This window comes from Geotrypetes seraphini, chromosome 2 (genome assembly GCF_902459505.1).
Source record: "Geotrypetes seraphini chromosome 2, aGeoSer1.1, whole genome shotgun sequence".
Taxonomy (NCBI): domain Eukaryota; kingdom Metazoa; phylum Chordata; class Amphibia; order Gymnophiona; family Dermophiidae; genus Geotrypetes; species Geotrypetes seraphini.
The window spans coordinates 204206662-204234256 of NC_047085.1; the positions used below are offsets into that span (position 1 = coordinate 204206662).

The following is a 27595-nucleotide window of genomic DNA, read 5'->3' on the forward strand; positions in this document are numbered from 1 at the left end:
AATTTCCTTTGATAATTTTCCTTAGTGAGGCCTAATCTGTCCTGGGTAGCTGTCTTTACTTCAGCATAGTCCAAGGCTTTGGAACCATCCAGAGCCCTATAAGCTGCTAGGGCCTCTCCAGACAAATAAGGAACCAGGTGGGATATCCCATTATTCCAGGAGCCAATCTGCAACAGTGGCCATCTGCTCAAAAGTAACCAAAAAGCGTCTGGATCATCCTCAGGTCCCAATTTAGTAAAAGTTAATCCTCTCTTCTATTCTACACTAGGTGCTTCTGCCCCATCAACTAAGAGTTCCCCCTTCCAGGCTCCGCTGTACCTCTCTCTGCTGCAGACCAGCTGCCAGGTTCTTTAGCTCCTGTGTTTGGATCTCTAACAGTTGTAGAAGTGGCGGCTGTTGCTGGGCCTGTTCCTCCAAAGTTCTCGCAAACTGCAAGTCCATTGCATCCCTCTGGGCCTTTAGTTGCTCCATCACCCTCTTCATGAAGGCTTTGGAAGCCATGGTCTTGAGGGGAAAAAATACCTCCCAAAACTAACTCAAGGGAAGTTCTTTTCAAAAGGGTACTGTCCTACCTGGCAAGGTTGGCCCCTAATTAGGGTACCCTTACCTCTGGACTGTTTAAACAAAACTTTATTTTATTCATGCCTTACGGCTACATATCTCCGGTACTCGCTCTACCCACCCAGACTAGGTATCTTTACCATTGTCTCTTTGGATGGAACACCATCCCTGAGGGGTCTGTGAGTCACACTCCTGGTTGGCGGTTTCAATATCCCACCACTGATACCACATGTCATGCTGGCTACCCATAGGCGTACACCGAGTCTCCAATAATACGTTTTGCTGCTCACTCAACAATGTGAGCTGAGCCTCCAATCCTATGATACACTCGAGGATGTGAGCCAAGTTTCCAACACTCCTCAAACAAAGGTCCATACACAATAAGTAGTTCTTCCAGAAAGGTCCAAGCTTGATCAGTAATCCTTCAGCAAAGGTCCAGACACAATCAGTATCAGAGGGTTATGTTCTAACTTGCAATGCTCTCCTTGGCTCAAGATCCTCACTGGGGGACCACCTTCTTGATCAGGTTCTTATGCCACCTCACCTAGGTTCTGGGATAGATGGATCAACCTTTCCCACACGCCTAATAGGGATGGCTTATTCCCTTGGCCAGGTCTATGCAAATACTATGCTAATTTCTGTCTGGTTTTACAGTCACTAGGGAAATGAAATAACAATAATATCAAGGGTTAACTTTCTCCCTTTGCCACATCTCACTTATTGCTCCCTGATAAGCTACAATCTCTCATGCAGGGTCTTGGCTTCATCCTGATTGAACAGATGGGTCTGGGGACTCACTCCCAACTCATGCTGACACCTGTGCCAGTCAGTCTCTGGCTTTCCTTTCTTGAGGACCCTTATTCCCTGTGATGGGACATATAACCCATCACAATTTAGTTAAAAAATATTCAACATATAGATCATACTGATTATGTTTTAGGGAAAAGTTATGCCCAAGAAAGGTGGTGCTTCAGTCTGCCACATGTAAAAAAAAGTCTTGACAAGGGATTCTTTGTAAAAGTCTTCAACCCTTGCAAAGATTTCATGTTCTGCTATCTATCACGCTGTGATTTTTGGGTGCAATTCTGGTTGCCTCATCTCAAGAAGGATCACTCCAAAAGGTGTATTGACAAACTTTACACTGGTTAAACAGCAACTCTTTGAAGTCAAAAATATGCTCAGAGACACAGGCAAAAACAAGGAGCCGAAGCCCCGAAGAATATCGCCTCACTACCCAATCATCGCAAATTGTGAAGTCAAGTGAAATAAATCCAGATTCATTGCTGAAATCTAGCACAAAAGGTTCCTCCTTCTTCAGCACATTCCTCACCCACTTATCTTTGTATTACAACCCATGTCCCCCAAGCTTGCATTCATGTCAGCTCTGTTCTCCCTTTTGCATTCCATATCTCTTCCCTCAGCCCCTTACAACCTCTGTCTTCCAGCTCTCAATTCCGTGTCTATTCTTTCCTTCCTCATTTCTTTTCTAATGCCTCCCTCAACACGTTTTGCCCTCTCTAAGGTAGACCAAAGGCAGGAAGCATCTCTAACCTACAACGCAACTCTTCTCTTCTCCCTGCTATTAGCCCATTGCTCGTATTTTTATTAGCCAACCAACAAGCCGCAGAGGAGGCAGGACCAATAGCTTAAGAGACACCAACCTTCAGCCCTACTTTTCCCTACAACCTTTTGGCTAGCTAAGGAATGTCTGACCAGTGGTATAGTGAGGGTGAGAGGCACCTGGGGCAGAGGAGCCCCCCTTGCCATCTTCTCTGCCTCTCCCACTCCTTCCCCACCTCCACCCCTGCCGCGCATGCTCTCCTTTCCTTCCCCCGTACCTGTTTAGCCTCATCGGCGAGAGCAGCATCTCTAACTTGCTGCCCGCATCAGCATTGGTTCTCCCTCTGACATCACTTCCTAGTCGTGGGACCTGGAAGTAACAGAGGGAAGTGCTGAGGCTGGCGTGAGCAGTAGGTTGGAGCTGCTGCTTGTGCCGGCAAGAGCTAAAAGTACAGTGGCGGGGAATTGAAGACGCGTGTGCGGCGGAGGAGTAGGAAGGAGTAAGGAAATGAGAGGAGGAGAGGCCTGCACCTCCACCAAGACAGTGCCCGGGGTGGTCCATCCTCCTTCCCCCCCCCTTACTACAACACTGTGTCTGACTAATGGTGTCTCCTAAGCTACTGGTCCTGCTTCTTTTGCAGCTTATTTGGCTAGCTAAGGAATGTCTGACCAATGGGCTGCAAGGGGAGGCAGGATCAGTAGCTACAGAGATGCTGCCTTTCTTCACAGCTCTGCACACTGAAGATTTCAACTCTTATGTCCGAGTAGTGCTGGGAAGAATATTGGGGGTGCTGTAGCACCCACAGAGCCGGTGCCTATGCTCATGTGAGCATATGGCCTTTAATTGGGAAAAAAAAATACAAAAAGGCCATTTTTACAGCAGCAGCCTTAGCGTATGGGAAAAACCTGCATAAGGGTGCACTATGGCTGCTTTTTGCCACAGCTTAGTGAAAGGACCCCTAAGTCTGTCCCCATATGTTTGTGTTGCCAAATGTTTTGCATTGTAGTGTTTTCTCTGAGGGTAAACAACAACCATTCAGACATGATTTGATAGAGACCAAATATTAAAAAAAAAAAAAAAAATGTACTTTTATTCTCTGCCATTGACAGATCTTGGGAACTGGAGAAAGAAAGCAAACAGCTAAGAAATTTCCGAGAGCTTTACCAGACGCTTAGCAAGTGGATCGTTGATGCCAAGAACCGCCAGGACACGATAGAGTCAGCAAAGTTTTCAGATGCACATGCTGTTGGAAGATACCTGAATGAGCAGAAGGTAATAATTTCTGTGCATGTACTGTACCATATTAACCAAACAGGATCATGGAGTAGCCTAGTGGGCATTGTAGTGAATGATAGAGATAGGGACTCAGGCCGATATCCTACTCTATTTACACTTATGATAGTCTATTTAAGCCCTCCAAAACCTACTCAAATCCCACTGTACCTACATATATGTGACACCTATAGGCATAAGGGCTATTGTTGTAGTATACAGTTGGATACAGTAAGTTTTAGGTGGATTTTGGTGGGCTCACCATACAATATATAGAGGTTATAGTGAGATGTATATCTGGAATTTAGTATGTGAAGTTCACTGGAGTGCCTCCTAGGGTGCCCCATTTCTCTGCTGGGTGGCTTTGTGGCCAGTTTACTAAATATGCTGACCCCTTCCTACATCCCAATGGCTTGTAATGTGCATATTTTTTTTGGATGCTTTGTTTTCAAAAATGGTTAACAAAGATCGATGCTGGATAGCCATCTGAGTAATGGCTATTTTCGAAATAAAAAGATAAGACATTAATCTGCTTCAAAAATTGCCGCTTCTGGATTTTTGTATGTGTTCCACAAAATGTCCAAACTCAGATTAGACATCGTATTGCAAATGCCCCTCCACATTGTATAAGGTGCCTATGGGACCCTTTTACCAAGTTGTGTTAAGCACCAGCGCATGCCTAATTCAGTTTAAAGTGGTGTATCGTGGAACATGCTCAGGAGTTTTGCGATAATTGCCAAATGTATGCGCACTAACCGCACAAAAAAAAATATTTTAAAATTTTTTTGAGGCGCATGTCAGGGGATGGAGAGTGGGAATTCCTGTGCTTATCAGTTAGCGCAGCTACATTACTGCATTTTAACTGGTTGGAATACCGGGTGAGCGCTTTCCGCCTACAAAATGGGTGATAGGCCCAGATTCTATAAAATACTCCTTAAAGTTAGGTGCCTAGATAATCAGATTGAAAATCAGAATAATTAAGTCACTTACGCTGGCTTTTACAAAGCTGCGGTAAAGTTTCTACCGTAGGCCAGCAAGGTAAATGCTCCGATTCTCATAGAATTCCTATGAGCACTGGATCATTTACCTTGCCATCCCACAGTAGAAACCTATGGCACGGCTTTGTAAAAGGGGGCCTTAGCTGTTAAGCAGTGTGCATCCATTGCTGGCAGTCTATAGTCTGATAAGGTGCTCCGTTTCAACATCTGCTTTGATTTTCATGAAGAAAACTAATTGCAGAGCTGGTTTTGAGCAAGTTTAGTCCCTGAATCAAAACGGGCTTTTTTTTTTTTTTTTTTTTTTAACTACAAGCTCCCATTTTCTTCCTTGTCTTATTTGCGTTAGAAAAAAGACACAGTTACTTACTGTAACAGGTGTTATCCGGAGACAGCGGTCAGATATTTTTACATGTGAGTGACAACATCCACGGAGCCCGGTACAGGCAGTGAAAATTGCACTGATACTTTAAGCTTTTGTGAAGCTTTGAGACTGCCTGCACTGTGCGTGTGCGAGTGCCTTCCCACCCGACTCCGGTTCACAGTTCCTCAGTTCCATAAGCAAGCTAAGAAGCCAACTAGGGGAGATAGGAGGGATGTTAGAGCATCTGCCTGCTGTCTCCGGATAACACCAGTTACGGTAAGTAACTGTGCTGTATCCTAGAACAAGCAGGCAGCATATTCTTGTATGTGGGACTCCCTAGCTTATGAAATGGGATGGAGGGAGAGTTGGCCATTAGGAAGAAAATTAATTCTGTAATATTGCTTGGCCAAAATGACCATTTTATCTGGAATAAGATTCTAGACAGTAGTGAGATCTGAATGTGTGAATTGTGGTCCAAGTTGCTGCTTTGCAAATATCATCAATGGGAGTAAGAAAGCTACTGACTTTGTGTACTGTAACAAACCCTCGAGCTATAGCCCAGCCTGAGCATAGCAAAAGGAGATGCAGGCTACTATCCATGAAAAAATAGTCCGTTTGGTGACAGACAGGCCTAATCAGGATCAAGTGAGACGAACAGTTGAGATGAAGACCTGTGTGGCTTAGTCCTTTTTAATATAGTAAGCCAAGGCATGTTTACAGTCCAGCATGTGAAGAGCTGTCTCTCAGGATGAGAATGAAGCTTTTGGGAAGAATATTGGATTGATTAAGGTGGCTTTCTGTGCCACTTTGGGAAGGAATTTTGGATGAGTTCTGAGAACCACTTTGTCATGATGAAACACTGCAAAAGGTGGGTCACAAACTAATGCTCAACATTCACTCATTCTACGAGCAGACGTGATGGAGATCAAGAAGACCACTTTCCAAGTGCGAAACTTTATATGAGTAGATGCCGTTGGTTCAGATAGTGACTTCATTAGCATGGAGAGGACTAGATTAAGATCCCATACAACTGGAGGGGCTTTGAGCGGAAGTTTGGAGTTGAAAAGTCCTTTCATAAACTGAGATACAAGCAGGTGAGTGGCTAGAGCTTTATCATTGAAAGGAGCATGGAAAGCACTAATAGCACTGAGGTGAACTCTGACTGAGTAGTCTTAAGTCCAGAGTTGGATAAATGGAGAAGATAGTCCAACACTGAAAGAATAGAACATAAGAAGTTGCCTCCACTGGGTCAGACCAGAGGTCCATCACGCCCAGCAGTCCGCTCCCGCGGCGGCCCATCAGGTCCATGACCTGTAAGGTGATTTTGTCTAAACCCTTAAATCCCCGTATCCTTCTATCTAAGCCCTTTCATAACCTATCTCTACCTCTAACTGTATCCCTCAATTCCCTTGTCCTTCAGGAATTTATCCAGTCCTTCCTTGAAGCCCAGTAGGGTACTCTGTCCTATCACAACCTCCGAATGCGCATTCCAAGTGTCCATCACCCTCTGAGTGAAAAAGAATTTCCTGGCATTGGTTCTAAACCTGTCCCCTTTCAATTTCTCTGAGTGCCCCCTTGTTCTTGTGATTTCCAATAGGCTGGAGGTTACACGACGATATGAAGCGTGTCCACATTTGTTGATAGCATTGCTGAGTAGAAGGCTTTCTGGAAGAAGCTTGGAAGAGGCTGTAGTGTTTGGTTAACACCTCTTGTAAGAAAATGAAGTAGGTTGACTGAGGCTTAGATTTAGAGCCAGTGAGAGCAGTCCAATTTTGTTAATGCCACATGTGTCTTTGAGTGGCATCCTCAACCTTTTCTCCAAATAGTTCTTCCCCTAGACAAGGGATGTTTGTCAAGCTGTCTTGAACGTTAATGTCCATATCAGAGACTCTAAGCCTTGCCAGGCGTCTCATGGCAGTGGAAATTGCTGATGCTGTGGACAAGACATCAAATGCAACAAAATGTAGATTGAGCCATGAACTTTTGTGTTTGAAACAAAATTGTGACTGTCTCCCGATACTCCTGCAGGTGGTCAGATGGGATGTACTACTGAAAATCACCAACTTTTTAAAGGAATTGCTTGAGATAAAATGTAATGTAGAAATTATAGTTAAGAACTCTATTAATTAACATGGAGTTCTGGTAGAGACAACGACCAAACTTGTCCATAGCACGACCCTCACAACCTTGAGGAGCAGTCGCATAAACTCTGGAACTAGAAGATTTTTTTGAGTGTGGATTCAACTAGCAAAGACTGATAACTGCGGTTTATCAAATCCAGGACAAGACTGAATCCTATAGAGAGAGCTAATTTTTCTTGGAGCTATAGTATCAAGTTTCAAGTTTTATTAATTTTGATATACCAACCATCAAGTTAATATCTGGCTGGTTAACAATATGTTTAAAAGAAAGAGAAATTATACAAAACTAAAAAAAAGAGGCATTGTGTATGTACATATAACATCACAAGACGAACTAGATGGTGAGGATAAAAGGGAAGGGAGGGTGAAGTTACATATTTGAGAAGAAATTGGAGATAGTAGGGTAAGGATAAAACATAATGGAAGGGGGCGCTTTAAAGAAAGCGATTATTTTTGGTAATTAGAGAAGATGGCTCTAAATGAATGAGAAGGCATCGCGAAATAAAAACGTTTTTAAACCTGTTTTAAATTTGTCGAGTCGTGATTCATCGCGGAGTTGCTGTGGCAGGGAATTCCAGAGGGTAGGGGCAGTTACTGCGAAATTTACTCTACGTGTATTGTAGAAGTCTTTGATAGTGGGGATAAATAGAAGTTTTTGATCAGTTGATCTTAGAGTGCGTGAAGAGCTGTAGAGAATGAGAAGTTTGTCAAGGAATAATGGCAAATGAAAGAGCTTTATTTTGAAAGATAGTAAGATAATTTTATAGGTGATGCGGTGAGAAATGGGGAGCCAATGTGCTTTCTTTAGTAGTGGAAAGAGGTATCTCCAAGTTCTTAAAAAAAGGCTTTGTAGAGGTAACTTAAGTTCTTTAGGAAGCTCATCAAAATCTAAAGCTCTAAGAGCTTTGCTCTGGGCTCAAGGTCAGACTTCAGTTTAATTGGTAAGGCCTTTACCATTGTTCTGATGAATTTGGTGAAAGAAAGTCCCTCTGGAAGAGATCTGCACCTAGGAGGTGGAGGAGATGGGTCTGAGGGAATTCCATAGGATTCTGGGGCAGATAAAGTAGACTCATTATCGGTGTCAGTATGATGGAGAAGAATGCTGCCCCTTAGATGAGGGAGTATGATGAGAGCGTCATAAATGACTTCTTTTACGACACTGGTGCCGATCCGAAGACGATGAAGTGTGACGTCTGGTGTGCGTGAATCTTGATCTGCGTCGAGAGGAGAAAGAATCAGTTAATGCCAATTATAGACCGGTGAGTCTCACATCAATAGTGTGCAAACTCATGGAAACACTAATTAAAAGCAAATTGGACACGATCTTGAATGAAGGGAATCTTCGGGATCCCAGTCAGCATGGATTCACCAAGGGTAGGTCCTGCCAATCCAATACTCATCAGCTTCTTTGACTGGGTAACAAGAAAGTTGGACTTGGGAGAGTCTTTGGACGTCGTGTACCTGGACTTCAGTAAAGCTTTTGACAGTGTCCCACACTGCAGGCTGCTAAGCAAGATGGAATCGATGGGGTTAGGAGAGACACTAACTGCATGGGTCAATGATTGGCTGAGAGGCAGACTTCAGAGGGTGGTGGTTAATGGTACCCTCTCAAACATCGGAGGTGACCAGTGGAGTGCCGCAGGGCTCGGTCCTGGGTCCACTCCTTTTCAACATATTCATAGGGGATCTGACTCAAGGGCTTCAAGGTAAAATAACACTATTCGCCGATGACGCCAAACTATGGAATATAGTAAGTGAATGCAGTTTACAGAATTATATGGCGCAGGACCTGCTTACATTGGAAAGTTGATCCTCAACCTGGCAGCTAGGCTTCAATGCTAAGAAATGTAAGGTCATGCACCTCGGAAGCGGAAATCCATGCAGGACGTACTTCTTGAACGGAGAAACTTTAACTAGGACTTCAGCAGAACGAGATTTAGGAGTAATCATCAGTGCAGACATGAAAACTGCCAATCAAGTGGAGAAGGCTTCATCTAAGGCAAGGCAGATATTGGGTTGTATCAATAGAAGTTTCATCAGCCGAAAGCCTGAAGTCATAATGCCGTTGTACAGGGCCATGGTGAGACCTCATCTGGAGTACTGTGTGCAATTCTGGAGGCCACATTACAGTAAAGATGTGCGCAGAATTGAATCGGTTCAACGGACGGCCACCAGGATGATCTCTGGGCTCAAGGGTCTCTCGTACGAAGAGAGACTGAACAAATTGCAGCTCTACACTCTTGAGGAATGTAGGGAGAGGTGAGACATGATCGAAACATTTAAGTACCTCACGGGACGTGTCGAAGTGGAAGATGATATTTTCTTTCTCAAGGGACCCTCGGCCACAAGAGGGCACCCGCTCAAACTCAGGGGCAGAAAATTTCATGGCGACACCAGAAAGTATTTCTTCGCAGAGAGAGTGGTTGATCATTGGAACAAGCTTCCAGTGCAGGTGATCGAGGCAGAGAGCGTGCCAGACTTTAAGAATAAATGGGATACCCATGTGGGATCCCTATGAGGGTCAAGATAAGGAAATTGGGTCATTAGGGCATAGAAAGGGGGTGGGTAAGCAGAGTGGGCAGACTTGATGGGCTGTAGCCCTTTTCTGCCGTCATCTTCTATGTTTCTATGTTACCGTGAGATGTTCATTTAGATTTAGAAGAAAGAGCATCGATACCTCTCAATGTTTTGATGCAGAGTGATGCTGCCTCAATGTAGATCGGGTGAGCTGGTAGCGTTTGGCCTCAAAATGCTATGCTCTGGCTGGGTCAATACCGAGGGAGTCTATGTCTGCACTGGCATAGAATGGAGCTTAAAGATGTCGCTGAGTTCGCTCCATCGCTGAATGAAAAAGCTTCTGCTGCTGGATGATTTGCTGAGCCTTTAATGAGCACTTTTGAAGGGTAGAACAGTGAACACAAGTATCCACTTGATGCTTAGGCCCTAAGCACTGTGCAGGTCAGTGATAAAAACTGGGCACTGGCACTGACAGCACTTCTTAAAATCACTTGCAGGCTTTGACAAGGACTGGAAATTTGCAGAAGCAAAGTCGAAAGACTCATCCCCTCTTCTACGAAACCGCACTAGTGGTTTTAAGCGCAGAGAGCTGCGCTGAACGGCCCACGCTACTCCCGATGCTCATTGAGTTCCTGTGAGCGTTGGGAGTAGCGCGGGCCATTCAGCGCAGCTTCCCGTGATAGAAACCGCTAGCGCGGTTTCGTAAAAGATGGGGGGGTCAATGTTAAAGTGAAAAAAACCTGAAGTCCAAAATAAGAAAGGACCCAAAGGCCCAACTGAGGAATCAGCTGTAAAGTTTTTTTTGTTTGTTTTTTTTTTTAAGTTAACGAAAAATACTACATTCAAAGAAAAACAAGAAAAGCTGAAAGAAAAAAATATAGCTGACGGGAAGGCAGTTTTGGACAGAGTCCAAAAATATAGAACTTCTTCCTCCATGGAAAATGAAGAACTAAGGAACCGTGAACCAGCGTTGGGCGGGAAGGCACTCGCACATACGTGGTGCGGGCAGTCTCGAAGCATCACATATCTTAAAGTGACAGTTCACTTTTCACTATCCATATCGAGTTCCGTGGATGACATCACCCACATGTGAGAATGTGCTGTCTGCTTGTCCTAGGATAAATCATTGTATGTTAAAAACTTGACTTTATGCCTCTATTATCCTTGCTAACAACCTTCCTATTAGAAGGATGCCATCAGATTCAAACCTTAACTAGATGAGAAATGGAAAAAGAGGTTGTGAGCTGCAGTTTCCAGGGTTTGCAGAGCCTTACTGCTCAGCTGAAGCTACAACTAAACCAATTTTAATGCCATGTATGAAATTTTGGATCCTTTTTTGTTTGTTTTTTTCAAACAGAATTTGAATGCTGAAATAAAAGGTAAACGAGACAAAGTGGAAGAGGTGCAAAAGACTGCAGACCAGTTGGCATCTTCAATTAAGGTACGTTTGGCCCCTTTTCAAATTTTTTAAAGAAAATAATCCTAGGGTAATTAATAGTTACAGTTGACTGGCAAGAGTTGCTTTGCTACAACTCTCATGCATAATTAGGGCTTCTGATTTTTGGTTATAATGAGAAAACCCTGATTAAACCCCCTTGGTAAGACAAGTCTGGCTCAAGGGTATCTGACACCCTAGCCATTTGCTTCCCTGTGGTGTCATGTGTAGGGCTTAGGGCACGGATTCATAAATACTATACAGGAAATCACAATATAAGGGTAAATAAAACTCTTTAAGGATATTTTAAGCAATTGTGTGTACAAGCTTCTTGTGTCTTTTCAGGCATATACCTGAGTAGTTGCATAGATAGCTTCCAGTGCAGCTTTATCTAAACAAAAGAGGAACTACTGCATAGGAGAGTCAGCTTCAAGTTGACATCAAACTGACATAAGCCTGGCTCCTTTCAAGCCTCAACAATTATATTTTACCCAATTCTATCCAGAAAAAAAATTGTTTTCCCACCTCAGCTTTCTTATTTGCAGTTTCCGGGTCCTGGAGTCACCTTGGAAGCTTTCTCTTCCTCTCTGGGCCTCCCCACCTGCTTCTGGCTTTGAATTTTTCATTCCTTCTAGCGGGACCCTTTCCTCCTGACTCAGCAGTCTAGCTAGCTTTCTCTTAATGTTGTCCCTTGAGGGAGTGCACTTGAGGGATACTGTGTTTACTATACTCACTCTATCACACTTCCCCTCCCTCTGTGTAGCCTAGGATTCTAATGATCTTAAGTGTAAATTTATATTCTGCTTCCACAGAAGTTTCCCTTGATCAACAATGGGTACAGAGCAGAGCTACATAAAACCTTTGCAGTACCAGGCATATTATGAAATAAAACTAACCATTCAAAAGTCACTCGGGACTAGAACTCACACAATGAAGAGATGACCAGAAAAAGGCAGCACCCTAAACATTGCAGTGGGCTCTAGAATATGATTGGTCACACGTGCTGAATCCAAACATACCCTCTTCAAATGCAGAATAAATTACCACAAAATAAAAATAGAAATTTGTAGTCAAAAATTAAGCTGAGCCCCTTGAAAGTACATTCCACATGCAGTGCAGTTCCTCCTTTTCTGTGCAAAATATAAAAATAGCAAATCTAATTCCCCCAAAAAGGCATAGTCCAATCACGAAATTGAAGATTAAATAATTTATTTCTACCTTTGTTGCTGGCCATTTCATTTTTTTCTAAGAGATCCTTTTACTAGGCTACAGTAAGTACTGATGTGGTTTACCACAGGTTATAACGCATTTGCTTCCCATAAGCTAAAAAACAGAATTTAGTTTTTAGCGCCAGGAGCGCGGCTGGAAGGTAGAAGTAGGTGTGTTCTGCCCTAATTGGTTAGCGCAGCTACATCATTGCACGCTAACCAATAGCAAAGTGTGAGCCCTTAGGGGGAAATTCTGTAAGTGGCACCTAAAGATAGGTTCCTATTTAAATAGGTGCCTAAAGTTAGGTGCCTAACTTACCCCTCACCCTCTCCTTTTACTAAGCCATGGTGGATGTTTCTGCCGTGGCCCGGAGTGCTAAATGCTCCGACATTGCTCAGACACTCATAGAATTTTTTTGGCGCTGTATATAGAATCAAGCCCTATATATATCAGGAACATAGTTTGGGTGGTCACAAAGTATATGTATACACACACATTTATATACACAAAGTATATACACACATATATATATATATACACAAAGTATATATACATGCACACATTTACACCTTCTGGTTCTTCAGCCAAATTTCACAATAGCAACACAGTACCAGAAATAGTAACACATATCACTATTATAATTTCCTCCATTGATTTTAATATTTTGCTTTCTGTTGCATTACAGGATTATGAACTCCAGTTGGCATCATACAGCTCTGGACTAGAAACACTGCTTAATATCCCAATAAAGAGGACAATGGTTCAGTCACCTTCAGGCGTAATTTTACAAGAGGTACATGGCTTGTTTTCTTGTCGATGTTTGCAGAGATTGATTTCCCTTATATACAATGCAGTGTAGTAGTTTCTTGTTGCCTGTGTCAATGAATACATTGCACACTCGTACCTTCACCAGCAAAATGTAGTAAAAAGAAAGATGTTGGGACTGTGGTGCAATGATTATCTTTCCTCTTAAGTCTGCAGAAATTCAAGCTCGTTACATAGAACTTCTTACAAGAGGCACTGATTATTACAAATTCTTAAATGAGATGGCAAAGAACATGGAAGAATTAAAGGTATGGCCAAAAAATTACATGTGTGTAGAGCAGCATTTGATGGGCTCAAGTAGAGGCTTATAATTTGCCCAGTGATATAACTACATAAAATTAGGTGCTCCAGAAACAGAATGACTTTTTTTTGTTTGTTTGTTTTTTTGCATGATAACGGTTTTATTTCTTCCTATTTTGGACCTCCAGCGTAATTGAAACTAAACTAAAACTTAGCTTTATATACCGGGTCATCAACCAGAGGAAGCTCGACTTGGTTAACAATAATTAAGAAAAATATACTAAAATTGCAAGGAAATTAATTTTCAAAATGTTTAGCAAATAAAAAAGTTTTTAAAGATTTGCGAAAGAATTGGAAAGGACTAGGACATCTCAAAGTTAAAGGGAGTTCATTCCAAACCTGTCTTCTTTGGGCAATGATGTGTTTACCTAGGTTTTTTCTTATTATTGTACTTCCTATCAATTGCAGTAAGAATCCTTGATTAAGGGCCCCAGAGCTCAAACTCTTTGAAGTAAATTTTAAATCAGCCTTCATTTAGGTAACCTCACTAAGCAATGACAAAAACTCTTTCCCCTCAAGAGTTGTGAACATATTCTCTTCAGCACCTCCAATATGACCAGCCAGGGCAGTTGAGCCCTAGCTCACATCCAGCTCCTCTGAAAGGCGGCTACTGCAGGCCCACTGAGCAACCAGGCCAGCCCCCAGAATGGGAAAAGCCTTGATGCATCTTCATCTGAAATTATTATTCTTGCTTTCTGATTTAGCAAATTTACACAGTAATAATAATAATAACAGCTTATATACTTATGTACATCAAATGAGGTGGGGAAATCTATTTCAAAGTGACTTAAAACTGGTTTCAAGAGGATGGTAGAGAAAGTTAATGTATCGTGTGATAATGTATAGGGGAGATTAATTTGTAGAAGTTGATGACCAGCTGATGTTAAAATCTCTCTCCAAAAGTCATAAGAACTTAAGAATAGCCTAACAATTCTCTGAGTAAAAAAATATTTACTCCTATTGGTTTTAAAAGTATTTCCCTGTAACTTCTATTGTTTTAAATCTTTATTCATTTTCAAACTTATAAGTGTGACAATATATTCAAACTGTAACTTCAATGAGTATCCTTTAGTCTTTGTAATTTTTGATGGAGTAAAAAATCAATTTACTTTAATCCGTTCTCCACCACTCAGGATTTTGTAGACCTCAATCATACCTCCCCTCAGCTACTTCTCTGTATTAATGGCTGAAAGCTATGAGCCTGATATTCAGTGCTACTTAATTGGTTAGGAGAGGCTTGTACCTGCTTATGTAGTGCTGATTGGACCAAACTTGATATTCAGTGGTATTTGGCCAGGTAGTGTGCCGGGTCTCTGGACATTATCTGGTTAGTGCCAGGGCAATCCAGGAATGGAGTGTGGGTAAAGCCAAGATTTACTTGGTTAGCAAAAAGGTTGTCCTAAGTTCATCCGGTTATTTATTCAGGTAGAATTCTGAATATCACTATTGCTAATATAAATCCGAGCTGCTGAGTTACATTGGGATATTCAGCAAAAGTAACCAAAGAAGGGCCAGCACTGAATATCTGGATCTAATTTTGTCAGTGGTAGGCAATGTTTAAAACATCCCGATCACTATCAGATGAATATTGACCCATATATGTTTAATAAATGTGAATGATGTCCTTTAAATTTGAAAACATGACTTAACACCCAAGTCCACAGAAAAGTTTCATTATGATCCTACATGCATTAGGAATTAAAAAAACTTCTTATGAATCTGAAATTTTAAAACCTTTTGAGTAAAAATGACTGAGACAGTATAAATTACTTATGGCAGTTCCCTTAAACTGTTAATGTTCTTTTCCACAGATGAAAAACACTAAAATTGAGCTGCTGGAAGAAGAGCTCAGGCGTGCCAGAGATGCCAATTCTGATAATTCCAATAAGAACAAATACTTGGATCAAAATCTACAAAAGTATCAGAGTGAATGCTCAGAGTACAAATCAAAACTTTTGCACATAGAAGAAATGAAGAGGAAAGCTGAGTCGGAAGGCAACGCTGCTAAGCAAAACCTGGACAAAAGCTATAACCAGTTAAAGGAGCTTAATGAAAGGATAACAAGGCTGACTTATGAAATTGATGAGGAGAAAAGGAGGAGGAAGTCAGTTGAGGACAGATGTCAGCAGCAGAAAAATGAATTTGACCAACTCCATAAAAAAAGACAGGATGAAATAGACGGCATCAGTAGGCAAAAATTAGAATCTGAGAAGATGATCAAGGAGAAGGAGTACGAGATAGAGAGGTTGAGGGTTCGACTTCAGGAAGAGGGCGCTCGGAGTCGGGAGTATGAAAATGAGCTGTCTAAGGTAAGGAAGACGTGTAGTGATGAGATGGGTGAGTTAAGAAGCAAGTATGAAAGCGAAATTCATATGACAAAGACTACAATCCAGCAGATATCGGTTGAAAAGGAAGACGCTGCTGCCAACCTCAAAGCACACCTTGATAGGCTTATGAAAGAAAATGGGGGACTAAAGGAAGAAATCAAGAGACTGAATGATATCATATTGCAAAGTAAAGAGCATCATAGAAGGGCGGAAGAAAACATTCTTCAGCAAAAGGCATCTGGCTCTGAGCTCTCTCAGAGGAAGCAACAGCTGGAACTGGAACTCCGGCAGCTGAGCTCTCTCCGCTCAGAGGAAACGAGCCAATATAAGAAATCACTTGACGATGCCGCCAAGACCATTCAGGACAGAAACAAAGAAATTGAACAGCTAAAAATTAAATTACAGGAGGAGGCTGCACGACAGAGGCAATATGAAAATGAACTGGCTAAGGTAAGAAACAGTTATGACGAGGAGATTATTAATTTAAAGAACAAGTATGAGTCTGAAATCAACATCACCAAGACCACCATCCAGCAGATTACAGTGCAAAAAGAAGAAGATACAAGTAGCTTCAGAGCACAAGTGGACAAGGTGATGAGAGAAAAAAGAGACTTGATGGACGAAATAAATAGACTGAAAAACAGTCTTGCACAGGCAACTGACAACCTTAGAAAAACAGAAGAGTGTGTTCACCAGCAAAAAACAACTGGCAGTGAGTTATCTCAAAAGAAACAACAGCTAGAGATTGAAATGAGGCAGCTCACCCAGCTTCATGCTGAAGATGACATGAGACACAAAAGATCTCTAGATGATGCAGCAAAGACCATTCAGGATCGGAACAAAGAGATTGAGAGATTAAAAAAATTGATAGACACAGAAATCGACCAACGGAAATCCCTGGAGAGTGAACATGTCAAGTTAAAGCGGTCTCAGTTTGAGCTGCAGAAGTCAAATGATAATGCAACAGACACAATCAAAAATTTAAAAGTCCAAGAGCAAGAACTGACAAAACTGAAAACAGAGTATGAAAGATTATCACAAGACAAAGAAAGGAAAGCACAAGAAATTGTCAAACTTCAAAACAGCTTCAAAGAGCTACAACTTCAGAAACAGGAAGTAGAAGAAAGATTTAGCTCACAGAAAATTATAATATCGGAAGAATCCATGAAAAGGGTAAAGCTGGAAGACGAATTAAAGAGCATGAGAAAATCTTGCTTAGAACAAGGAACTAAAATCACAAGTCTGACTCAGCAGATAGAACAACTGACTATTGTAAAGAAAAGAAGTGAAGATGATCTTAAACATCAGAGAGATGCGATAGACAGCACTCTTAGGGAACAACAGAGAACTGTTGATGAGCTAAATGCACTGAAAACAGAGGTGGAAACCTTGCGCCGTTTAAGTAGCCATGAGCAAGAAAATGTAAAGCAAGGTCACATAAGAAACGAACACTTACAAAAGACAATTGAGGAAAGAAATAAAAGTCTGAATGAAAGTAAAATAGAAATAGAAAGGCTACAGTCCCTCACAGAGAACCTTACAAAAGAACACCTGAGGTTGGAAGAAGAGCTCCGAAATGTGAAACTGGAATATGACGATGTAAAGAAATGCAAAGATGAGATGGATGGTGAAAAAAATGCCACTATTACTGAGCTAAAGAATCAACTGCAGATAAGCAGCAAGCGCACCCTTGAACTGCAGGGGCTGATTAATGAGTTACAGAAAGAAAGGGAAAATTTGAGAAAGGAAATTGAGAAATTCCAAAGGCAGGCCATAGAGGTATTTAGAAATACTTCTTCGTAACTTAAATGTTTATAAAATGACCCACATAAATTTAAATGGCCTTCTTCTTAAATTTACATACATTTTTGCCTTTGAAATCCAATATCAGATATTTACCTTTCCTTTTTCTTTTGATTTAAGCTTGTATATTTCCTGAAGTTGTTACTCTTAATTGCTTGAGAAAAAAGCATCAAAAATTTAATTTGTCCTTCCTTCTGTTCATTTTCTTTAGATTAGTCTAGATGTGCTCTATTTAGTGTGAGAATAAAAATCTTTGTGCAATCATGTACTCTCTTTGATAGGATATGTTTAAACTACATTGGATTGATAACTTTATAATAATTAGTTTTACTTAGATTTGGTTATGGGGGTCAGAATAAAGAAACCATTCCCTAAATCTCCACTACAATATGTGTGCAGAGCTACCAAAAAGTACTACATATCTCTAATAGACAATATTTAAGAGAGGAATAAAGAGAATTAAGGGGTGTTCGGTCTTCTTCCTGTCAGTCTTTTCTGCTACACTACCGTATTTCTTTCAGTGCAGAAGGACTTGGGAAGAAAAAAGACAAATTAGGCAAATTTTTTTCATCACAATATGTGGAGGGCTATTCTATAATAGTGTACTTATATTTAGGTACCTATGTGGTGCATTCTATAAAGAAAAGTACCTTATGTACTCAAATATAAACCAAGATTACATTTTCCTTAAAAAAGGGGGAAAATATTGTTTTGAATATAAACTGAGGGTTTATGTTCCAGCTTTCCTCCCACTCACTCCTCCGTCACTGTCCCCACCCCAAACCAAAAGAGCTCTCACTTCTCCCTCCCTCCCTCCCCTGAACAGAAGTGCCCCCCCTCCAATCCCTGGCCTACTGTACCACCCTAGTAGTCTGATGGTGAGTTGAGGCAGCTGTCTCTACAGTCAAAATGGCTGATGAGACCTCTAATGGCAATCTCACAAAACTGCTGCTGAAAGTCACAGCAGTCATTTTGACTTTAGAGATGGCATGGGCAAGAATGAATAGGAATTGTTTCTGCCCCAACTTGTCACTAGACCACCCAAATGGTGCAGTAGGCTCAGAGGGGGGGGGGGAGGGAAGTACTAGTCAGGAGGAAGGAAGGAGGGAGGAAGGAAGGGGGAGCTCTTTTGGTTCAGGGAGGGGTGATGGAGGAATGCTGGATACCATAGGAATGGAGGAAGACTGCTGGACAACACGGGGGAGAGGGGAAGGGTAGGAAATAATGCCATACACCACAAGGCAGGGGGAAGACTAGAATATAAACCAAGATGTAACTTTTGGGGGGCAAAAAATGAGTTTATATTCAAATATAAAATTTTAAGGGCCTAATTTCATTTATATAATACTAGCATAACTGGTAAAGCACAGTTACTTACCGTAACAAGTGTTATCCAGGGACAGCAGGCAGCTATTCTCACATGTGGGTGACGTCATCAACGGAGCCCCGGATGCGGACAGCCTCGCAAGCAGACTTGCTTATAAAAACCGTAGCATGCGCGAGTGCTTTCCCGCCCAGCATAGGATGCATCTCCTCAGTTCAGATAGCTAGCAGAGAAGCCAACCAAGGGAGGTGGGTGTGTTGTGAGAATAGCTGCCTGCTGTCCCTGGATAACACTTGTTATGGTAAGTAACTGTGCTTTATCCCAGGACAAGCAGACAGCCTATTCTCACATGTGGGTGACCTCCAAGCTAACCAGAATGGGATGGTGGGAGTGTTTGGCAGTTCAGGAGAATAAATTTTGTAATACTGCCTGGCCTAAGGTAAAGTCTGGCAAAAGGCGTCACGTAAACCTTAGAGGCCATGTGACCCAAAAGAACCATCATGTGCCTTGCCGAAATTGAATTGAGGGAAGACACTTTGTTGCATAGCTGAAGAACAGCATCCAGATGTTGTTGAGGAAGGAATGCTCTGAGTTGAACAGTGTCCAGAACAGCTCCGATGAACTGTAGGTTCTGAGAGGGTTGAAGCTGAGATTTGGGAAAATTGATTTCGAACACCAAACTTTGTAGGAATCAGGTAGTCCATTGGGTCACTACAATAACCCCTTGAGATGTTGAATCTTTGAGCCAGTCGTCCAGGTATGGGAACACCTGAAGGCCATGGTTCCTCAGAGCTACTGCAACTACAACTTGGTGAACACTCTTGGAGATGATGCAAGGCCAAAGGGTAGCACTCTGTACTGGAAATGCAGATTCCCCACCCAAAATCTGAGGTACTAACGTGAGGCTGGATAAATGGGTATGTGAGTGTGAGTGTAAGCCTCCTTGAGATCTAGAGAACATAACCAATCATTCTGATCTAGAAGGGGATTTAAGGATGCCGGGGATAACATTCAAAATTTTTCTTTGACTAAAAATTTGTTGAGGGTCCTGAGATCCAAATTAGGCCGAAAATCGCCCGTCTTCTTCGGATCCAGGAAGTTACAGGAGTAAAACCCCCTGCTTTGCTGTTCCAAAGGAACTTCCTCGATGGCACGGAGATGAAGCAGAGCTTGAGCTTCCTGAAGAAGAAGGGCAGTCTGGGATGGATTGGAAGGATACTCTCTTGGAGGAAGCTCTGGTGGAATCTGAGTGAAATGAAGAGAGTATCCTTTCCTGATGATTGACAGCACCCAGAGGTCTGCTGTAATGGTCTCCCATTGATGGTAAAAATGATGGAGACGACCTCCAATGGAAAGGGGAGAGAACAGAGGCAGAACGATGGAGGTTATGCTCTGTTTGAGACAGTCAAAATGCTGATAAATCTTGGGTACAGCATAAGGCTGAGGTTTCTGTTGCTTCTACTGCTGCTGTTGTTTCTTAGGAGGTACTCGAGTATAAGGAGCTGCTCTAAGGATAATGCCTCTGATAGGATGAAAGAAGTCAACAAGGCTTGGAAGGAGCTGGCTTAGGCTTCGGTCTGACTATGGAAGCAAAAGATTTCTCATGCTCAGACAACTTCTTAGTAGCCGACTCAATGGATTCATCAAAGAGGTCTTTGCCTTCATATGGGATGTTGGCCAGACGATCCTGAATGTTTGGGTCCATGTCAATAGTGGGGTCCATGTCTAAGTGGGGTCCATGTCAATAGTGCGAAGCCAGGCAAGCCTGCGCATCACTACTGAGAAAGCAGTAACCCTCAAGGAAAGCTCAAAGGCATCATAAGATGATTGGAGAAGGTGTAATCTAAGTTGGGCCAGTGTAGCAATGACTTGCTGGAACTCCAAAAGTCTGTGCTGAGAAAGATCTTTAGTAAAGCCAGGCAATACATCAATAAAATATTTGAAATAGGTAGTAAAGATGAAATTATAATTCAAAACTCTGGATGCCATCATAGAATTTTGATATAGGCGATGGCCAAACTTATCCATGGTCCTGCCTTCTCTTCCAGGAGGAACGGTAGCATAGACCCTGGAAGGATTATTACTTTTCAAGGAAGATTCCACAAGAAGGGACTGATGAGAAAGTTGAGTGTTCTTGAAGCCCTTACAATGTACAGTTCTATACCTCTATTCCAGCTTGCCTGGAACAGCAGGAATAGAATAGGGAGTTTCCAGGTTCCACTTGAAAGTCTGAGAAAGAAGCCTGTTGAGAGAGAGTTTGAGAGACTCCGCAGGAGGTCAAGGCAAACTCATCCAGGTCCTCAACCATCTGACGGAGGAAGGAGGAAAAGGATAATTTATCCGCAAGAGGATGGCCTTGAGAGGGACTCAATGACCTCGAGGCACCTTGAGGAGAAAACGAAGGCGAAGCCTCTCTGGAGTATTGATATCCAAGCAAATAAGCAGGCATGGACGAGTCACTGGGAGAAGCAGAACCAGCAGGTTCAGCTAATGGTGTCCTCAATTGAGGCGTTGGAGGCATCAAAGAGCTAGTATGGATGAGCGAGGCTCTTCTCTTGAAGAGGATCTGTGCCTCGATGAATACCTTGACCGGCGATGAGAGTGATGTCTGGAAGCAGGTCATGCTCGAGGTCGAGACTTCGCTCTGTGCTGCGAAAAGGGCAATGCCTTATGTGAGGATAAAGGGCTGGAAGCTATAGATCGAAGTCGAGACACAATAGAAGACTCAGTTGTTTGGATCGAGGTATCTCGAAGCACTCGCAAAGACTCGACTCCTTGGATAGCGTGTGTAGATTCAGCTCGAGGCACAGGCAAGGACTTGACTCCTTGTGAGACTGCTGAGTGCCCAGGCTAGACTGCAGGAGGCAGAGTCGAGACAGGAAAATGTTTGGCAAGTAATTTACCAAACTCCCGCTCTAAAACGGTCTGGATGGTAGCCTACAATTGTGTATCCGAGTCTTTAACTGGAACACTTGCTGAGGATGAAGAGGAAGACGTTTACTTCGCCTTGGAGGGATGCTTCTTGGGCAGCTTAAGAACTACTACTGGAAGCATCTGCTGAGGTGTCTGACCTGAGGGAAGCCCAGGAGTAGACTCAGCTGATGTCATCGATGACGAGGACTTTTCAAACGAGGAAGGCTTGCTGAGAGTCGAGGTCGAGGTGGAAAGCTTGACCAAGTCAGAGTCGAGGTCGAGACCATTCCAAAAATCTTCCCCACTTGAACTCAACGGCATTTAAGGGCTCAAGGTTGAAGGGTAGCACAGTGAACGCATGACTCCAGGCAATAGTCAGGCCCCAAACACTGAAGGCACCACCGATTTGGGTCAGTGAGGGAGATCGTACGCTGACACTGGCTACACTTCTTGAAGCCCGTGACTGGCCGGGACATAGAAGGAAAAATAGCTGCAGCGAAATTGAAGCCCTCAGGCTGAGGGCATGCGGCAGGCCCCACTGTTACTCGACGAAAAAAAAACGAAGAATTGACCCTTTTTTTTTTTTTAACATGAAAGAAATAACACAGCGACACGATAATAAAGAAATAAACACGAGCTGTGGTGAGAGAAGGCACAAAGTCGAACTAAGTTCACCGCAGAGCGTCAAAGAAGGACTTCTTGGCTCCGCAGAAAACTGAGAACTGAGGAGACGTACCCTACACTGGGTGGGAAGGCACTTGCGCATGCACGGTGCAGCAGTTGCAAAACTTCTAAGGTTTCTACAAGCAAGTCTGCTTGCGAGGCTGTCCGCATCTGGGGTTCCGTGGATGATATTACCCACATGTGAGAATAGGCTGCCTGCTTGTCCTGGGAAAAAATATGCACCTATAATTTAGGTGTGAGCATTTATGCCAGCTATAGAGGTATTTAGAAATACTTCTTTGTAACTTAAATATCTAAATTGTTGAAATATGTACATAAATTGTAGCTTAAATGCCATTCATGTGTGTGCCTACCTTCCAAATATGCACTACTGCATGTAGGCACCGTTTTATAAAACAGCACAAGACCCTTATATGTCAAAATTCTAAACATTTATATGGAAATACAGTGCAGAAATGTTAGCGCCAACTTTGTAGACTTGCCCCCTATGCTACTTACTAATAGTATTCTGCACACAGGATGGTTTCTGGAAACAAAATTATGCATGAATATTAATATACTGTATGTTTGCTATTAATTTATTTGTGTATGTATATGTGCATACATGTATATATATGTTTTCCTTTTTGGTAATAGATTTTATTTATTCTCATTATTTAAATATATTTCCCTGTAGTTTTGAAATCTTGTTTGTAGTCTTTGAATATTTTGTTCTTTTCTTCATGTTAATTCCTTGGATTTTATTCTTGTGGTTTTTTATCCTTTAATGTGCAGTCTTAATGTATGTGGCCTTTTGTTAACATTAATTATATAGTTTTGGCATTGTCCAGATGCCCTAGCCCACCCCCACCCCAAGACACATTTTGAAGAGATATGATTAGGTGTGATTGTCTTACAAAGTTTGTTGGCAGTGGAAAGTTCCAGTGAATACCCTGAGGCAAGGGATCAACAGTCAACAATTAAAACAAGTAATTCATCACAAATATATGATAAAATGATGTTAAAGGATGAATATGATGAATATACTTGTGGCTGGCACAATAATTCTTGTTTTAATTTTTTTTTCTTTAATTTAGGCATCTAATAAGATTCAGGAATCTAAAAGCCAGTGTGCAGAAATAAAGCAAGAAAGAGAGGGCCTTGCAATGAAAATAAGTGCCTTGGAAAAAGATAAAGCAAGGCTACAGAGACTAGAAGAAGAGCTGAGCCGTGCCAAAGCAGCACTGGATGCTGAGTCTCGTCAGAAGCAACGACTCGAAGATGAAAAACAACAGATTCGAAATGACTTAAATCAGTGGAAGAATCAGTGTGCTCGGAAAGAAGAAGATGTCCGCAGGACAGAACAAGATAAAGAAAAGAATGAGAGAGAGAGAATGTCACTGAAAAGTGAAATTGAAAGGCTACAAGCAGAAATTAGAATGATTGAAGAAAGGTACAAGCGCCGAATGGAAGAATGTAATCGAGCAAACCAGTCTGAGATGGAATCACAGCGTGTAACTTTGCAAAGAGAAATGGAATTGCTTAAGAAACGTCCTGTTGCTTCCAGTATCCAAACACAGACTGATGAGGACATGACAATTGACCCCTCAAAATTTATGTTTGACGGACTGCGCAAAAAGATAACAGCGCATCAGCTATTCGAATGTCAAATAATAGACAAAACAACACTTGATAAATTGTTGAAGGGGAAAATATCACTAGAAGAAGTTTCTGCTGAAATTGAACCCTATCTTAAAGGAGCAGGGGCAATTGCTGGAGTCTCTGTTACACCCAAGGAGAAATATGCTTTGATAGAAGCTAAGCGGAAGAATCTGATATCACCAGAAGGCACTTTGATGCTTTTAGAAGCCCAGGCAGCTACAGGAGGTGTGATTGATTTGCACAAAAATGAGAAACTGACAGTGGATAATGCTATTGCCAGAGATCTCCTTGATTATCAAGATCGAGAAAATATCTATACAGCAGAAAAAGCAGTGACTGGTTTTAAGGATCCATATTCAGGAAAGATAGTAGGTCTGTCTGAAGCGATCAAGAAAAATCTAATTGACAAAGCGACTGGAATCCGTCTCCTCGAAGCCCAGATGGCAGCAGGAGGCATTGTTGACCCTGTAAACAGTGTATTCTTACCAAAAGAAGTAGCGTTGTCTCGTGGACTGATTGATAGAGACTTGTATAGAACTCTAAATGACCCTAGAGATAATTCAAAGAATTTTCTTGATCCTGTGACAAAGAAAAACATAAGTTATGCACAGCTGAGAGAAAAATGTAGGATAGATCAAGCTACAGGTTTCCTACTGTTACCAGTCATGAAGAAAAGTTTGTCATTTCAGGGAATCAGGCAACCTGTTCAAATATCTGACTTACTGGAATCTGGAATTCTGCGTCCAACAACAGTTAATGAGCTTGAATCGGGACAGATTTCTATGGAAGAAGTTGGTGAAAGAATTAAAGATTTCCTTCAGGGTTCCAGTTGCATTGCAGGCATATACAATGAGGCCACCAAAGAAAAACTGGGTATCTATGATGCAATGAAAAAAGGCTTACTTAGGCCAGGGACTACTCTTGAACTTCTAGAGGCTCAAGCAGCTACTGGGTTTCTGGTGGATCCTGTCAATAATGTACGGGTAACAGTTGAAGAAGGACATAAGAGAGGCCTTGTTGGGATTGAATTTAAAGAGAAACTTTTATCTGCTGAAAGAGCTGTCACTGGATACAGAGATCCTCAAACAAGAAATATTATCTCCTTGTTCCAGGCCATGAACAAAGAGATCATTGAAAGAGGCCATGGCATCCGCCTGCTAGAAGCTCAGATTGCTACAGGTGGCATCATCGATCCTGAGAAAAGTCATCGCTTACCAGTTGAAGCTGCATATAAGCGTGGGTATTTTAATCAAGAACTGAATGAAATTCTCTCTGATCCAAGTGATGATACAAAAGGCTTTTTTGATCCCAACACTGAAGAAAATCTGACATACCTTCAGTTAAAAGAAAGATGCATTGTGGATGAGAAGACTGGCCTCTGCCTGCTTCCCTTGAAAGAGAAAAAAAAAGTAGTACCAACATCACAGAAAAATACACTAAGAAAACGAAGAGTTGTCATTGTAGATCCTGACACAAATAAAGAAATGACAGTACAGGAAGCGTACAACAAACGTCTCATAGATTATGAAACTTATGTGGATCTTTCTGAACAAGAATGTGAGTGGGAAGAAATAACCATTACAATATCAGATGGTACTACAAGAATAGTTCTTGTTGACAGGAAAACTGGAAACCAATATGATATTCAAGAGTCAATAGATGATGGTCTCATTGATCAAGCATTATTTGACCAGTACCGTTCTGGATCTCTAACCCTTACTGAGTTTGCTGACATGATTTCCAACAAAACTGGAAGTGATGATGTAATAACTACCACTAAGCTTGAATCAGTAAGTTCAAGCAGACCTCCTTCATCCCCAGGCTTCAGGAGCTCATGGTCCAAAAGTGGGTCCTTTTCCGATTTGCAGGAGGACTTAAGCCCCATTGCAGCCATATTTGATAATGAAACACTTGAAAAGATCTCCATTTCAGAAGGCTTAAATCGTGGTATTGTTGACACAATTACTGCACAGCGTTTACTGGAGGCCCAAGTCTGTACAGGTGGAATAATAAATCCTTCAACAGGTCAAAAGGTTCCACTTCAAGATGCTGTGTCACAGGGTCTCATAGAGGATGAAATGGCAGGAAGGCTAAAACAAGCTCAGAAAGCCTTTTTAGGCTTTGAAGGTGTACGGGGTAAGAAGAAACTGTCAACAGCAGAAGCAATGAAGCTAAACTGGCTGCCTTATGAACCTGGCCAACGCTTCCTTGAATTCCAGTACATCACAGGAGGCCTCATTGACCCAGAAATTCAGGGAAGGATACGCACTGAAGAAGCAATTAGAAGAGGGATGCTTGATGGTCGAGCTGCCCAGAAATTGCGGGACACAGGTGGCTATCCTAAAATTCTGACCTGTCCTAAAACTAAATTGAAGATATCATACAAGGATGCAATGGATCGATCAATGGTAGAACAAAACACTGGGATGCGGATGTTGCCAGCTGCCGCTATGTCATCTCAAGGCATAAGTAGTCCTTACAATGTTTCCTCTGCACCAGGTTCCCGATCAGGTTCTCGACCTGGGTCACGGAGTGGATCTCGAAGAGGAAGTTTTGATGCATCATCTTCTTCCAATTATAGCTATTCATATCAGTCTTATAGCAGTAGCTCGATTGGTCAATAACAATTACTAGGGCTCAACTTAAATATACTTCTTTACATTTACAAAAATTTTACCAAAGTGTAGTGGTGATACTTCTTTTTTGTACATGGCTTTAATTGGAACTGAAGCCTGGTCCACAGCAAATTCTACATGTTATACTTTTTTCTTTAACTTCTGTACTTTAACTGCTAAGCAATGTAAAATACTTTGTAATCTTAAAAATTCAGTAATAGGGTCACAGTCATTAATTGTACCATAGGGATTTTAGAGTAACTTTTTTTTTTACGCATCTTACATACTGCATATTTTTACATTTCTGGAAATAAAACTAGTCAAAAAACTAAAGTTTTTGAAAATGGTGTTATATGTACCTGATTGTTTTATTAAAAGTAAATATTGCAGAAAAGACCTGTTTTATTCTAACAACTTAAGCACTAACCTGTTACTTCAGCATATTTTGTAAACACTTTTTTGTCATTTCTGACCATGTCATTATCTGGTGGTCTCTTTTCCAGTAACTTGGGCAATGTCCGCTTTTATTTCTTGGGTTTTTTTTGTTGTTGTTATGCTTTTATGTAACCTTTCATTAACACCTGCATTGAACTTGCTGTGCTGGGAATAAATTTTTAAAATTGGAAAACAAGTGTTTTTGATTTGTGAGTCTTGGTGTTCTTTTTTTCTGCAAGGTAGATGATGGTCTTTCCTAGATCAAACAGCTGCTATCCAGGCATTTTTGTTTGTTTTTCACCCTCACAGGAAAGGTGATGTTAGTTGACCTGGAGTTTGAAGAATGTTTAAAAGCACTGTATTCAATAAAGGTAATACTTACATTGTAAAGTTCAAAGGAGATAAAATGAATGAATGTGGTTCCTTGTCAACATGATTCATTGAATGCCAAAGATTGATTACCATCTGTCTATATGAATTTACTACTACCCCAGAATCATGTATGAAATAAACCTATTGTAAACAGAGTCTTTTAGGGGGGGTATTTTACAAGCACTGTTCAAGACTTGGACATGCATAAACCACCATTAGATGTTTATGCATAAATTTCTAAATCCCAATGTTATAAAGCTGGGATGCATATTATTAAAATAAAAAAAAAAATGTGCATGTG

The 27595-nt window shown here is 41.6% G+C and overlaps 1 protein-coding gene across 3 annotated transcripts in view; it reads left to right on the forward strand.

The window, feature by feature from the left end:
• Positions 1-27119, forward strand: part of DSP (desmoplakin) — a 138447-nt gene extending 111328 nt beyond the window's left edge. The window contains exons 19-24 of one of the 3 annotated variants that reach the window (XM_033934732.1): positions 3232-3394; positions 10769-10852; positions 12741-12848; positions 13030-13128; positions 14992-17286; positions 23308-27119. In XM_033934732.1, the coding sequence (XP_033790623.1) occupies positions 3232-3394; positions 10769-10852; positions 12741-12848; positions 13030-13128; positions 14992-17286; positions 23308-26496 (5938 nt within the window). In that variant the 3' untranslated portion in view covers positions 26497-27119. The remainder of the gene's footprint in view (positions 1-3231; positions 3395-10768; positions 10853-12740; positions 12849-13029; positions 13129-14991; positions 17287-23307) is intronic. The other 2 variants (XM_033934733.1, XM_033934734.1) reach the window with 2 other exon arrangements.
• The last annotated feature ends 476 nt before the right edge of the window (positions 27120-27595 follow it).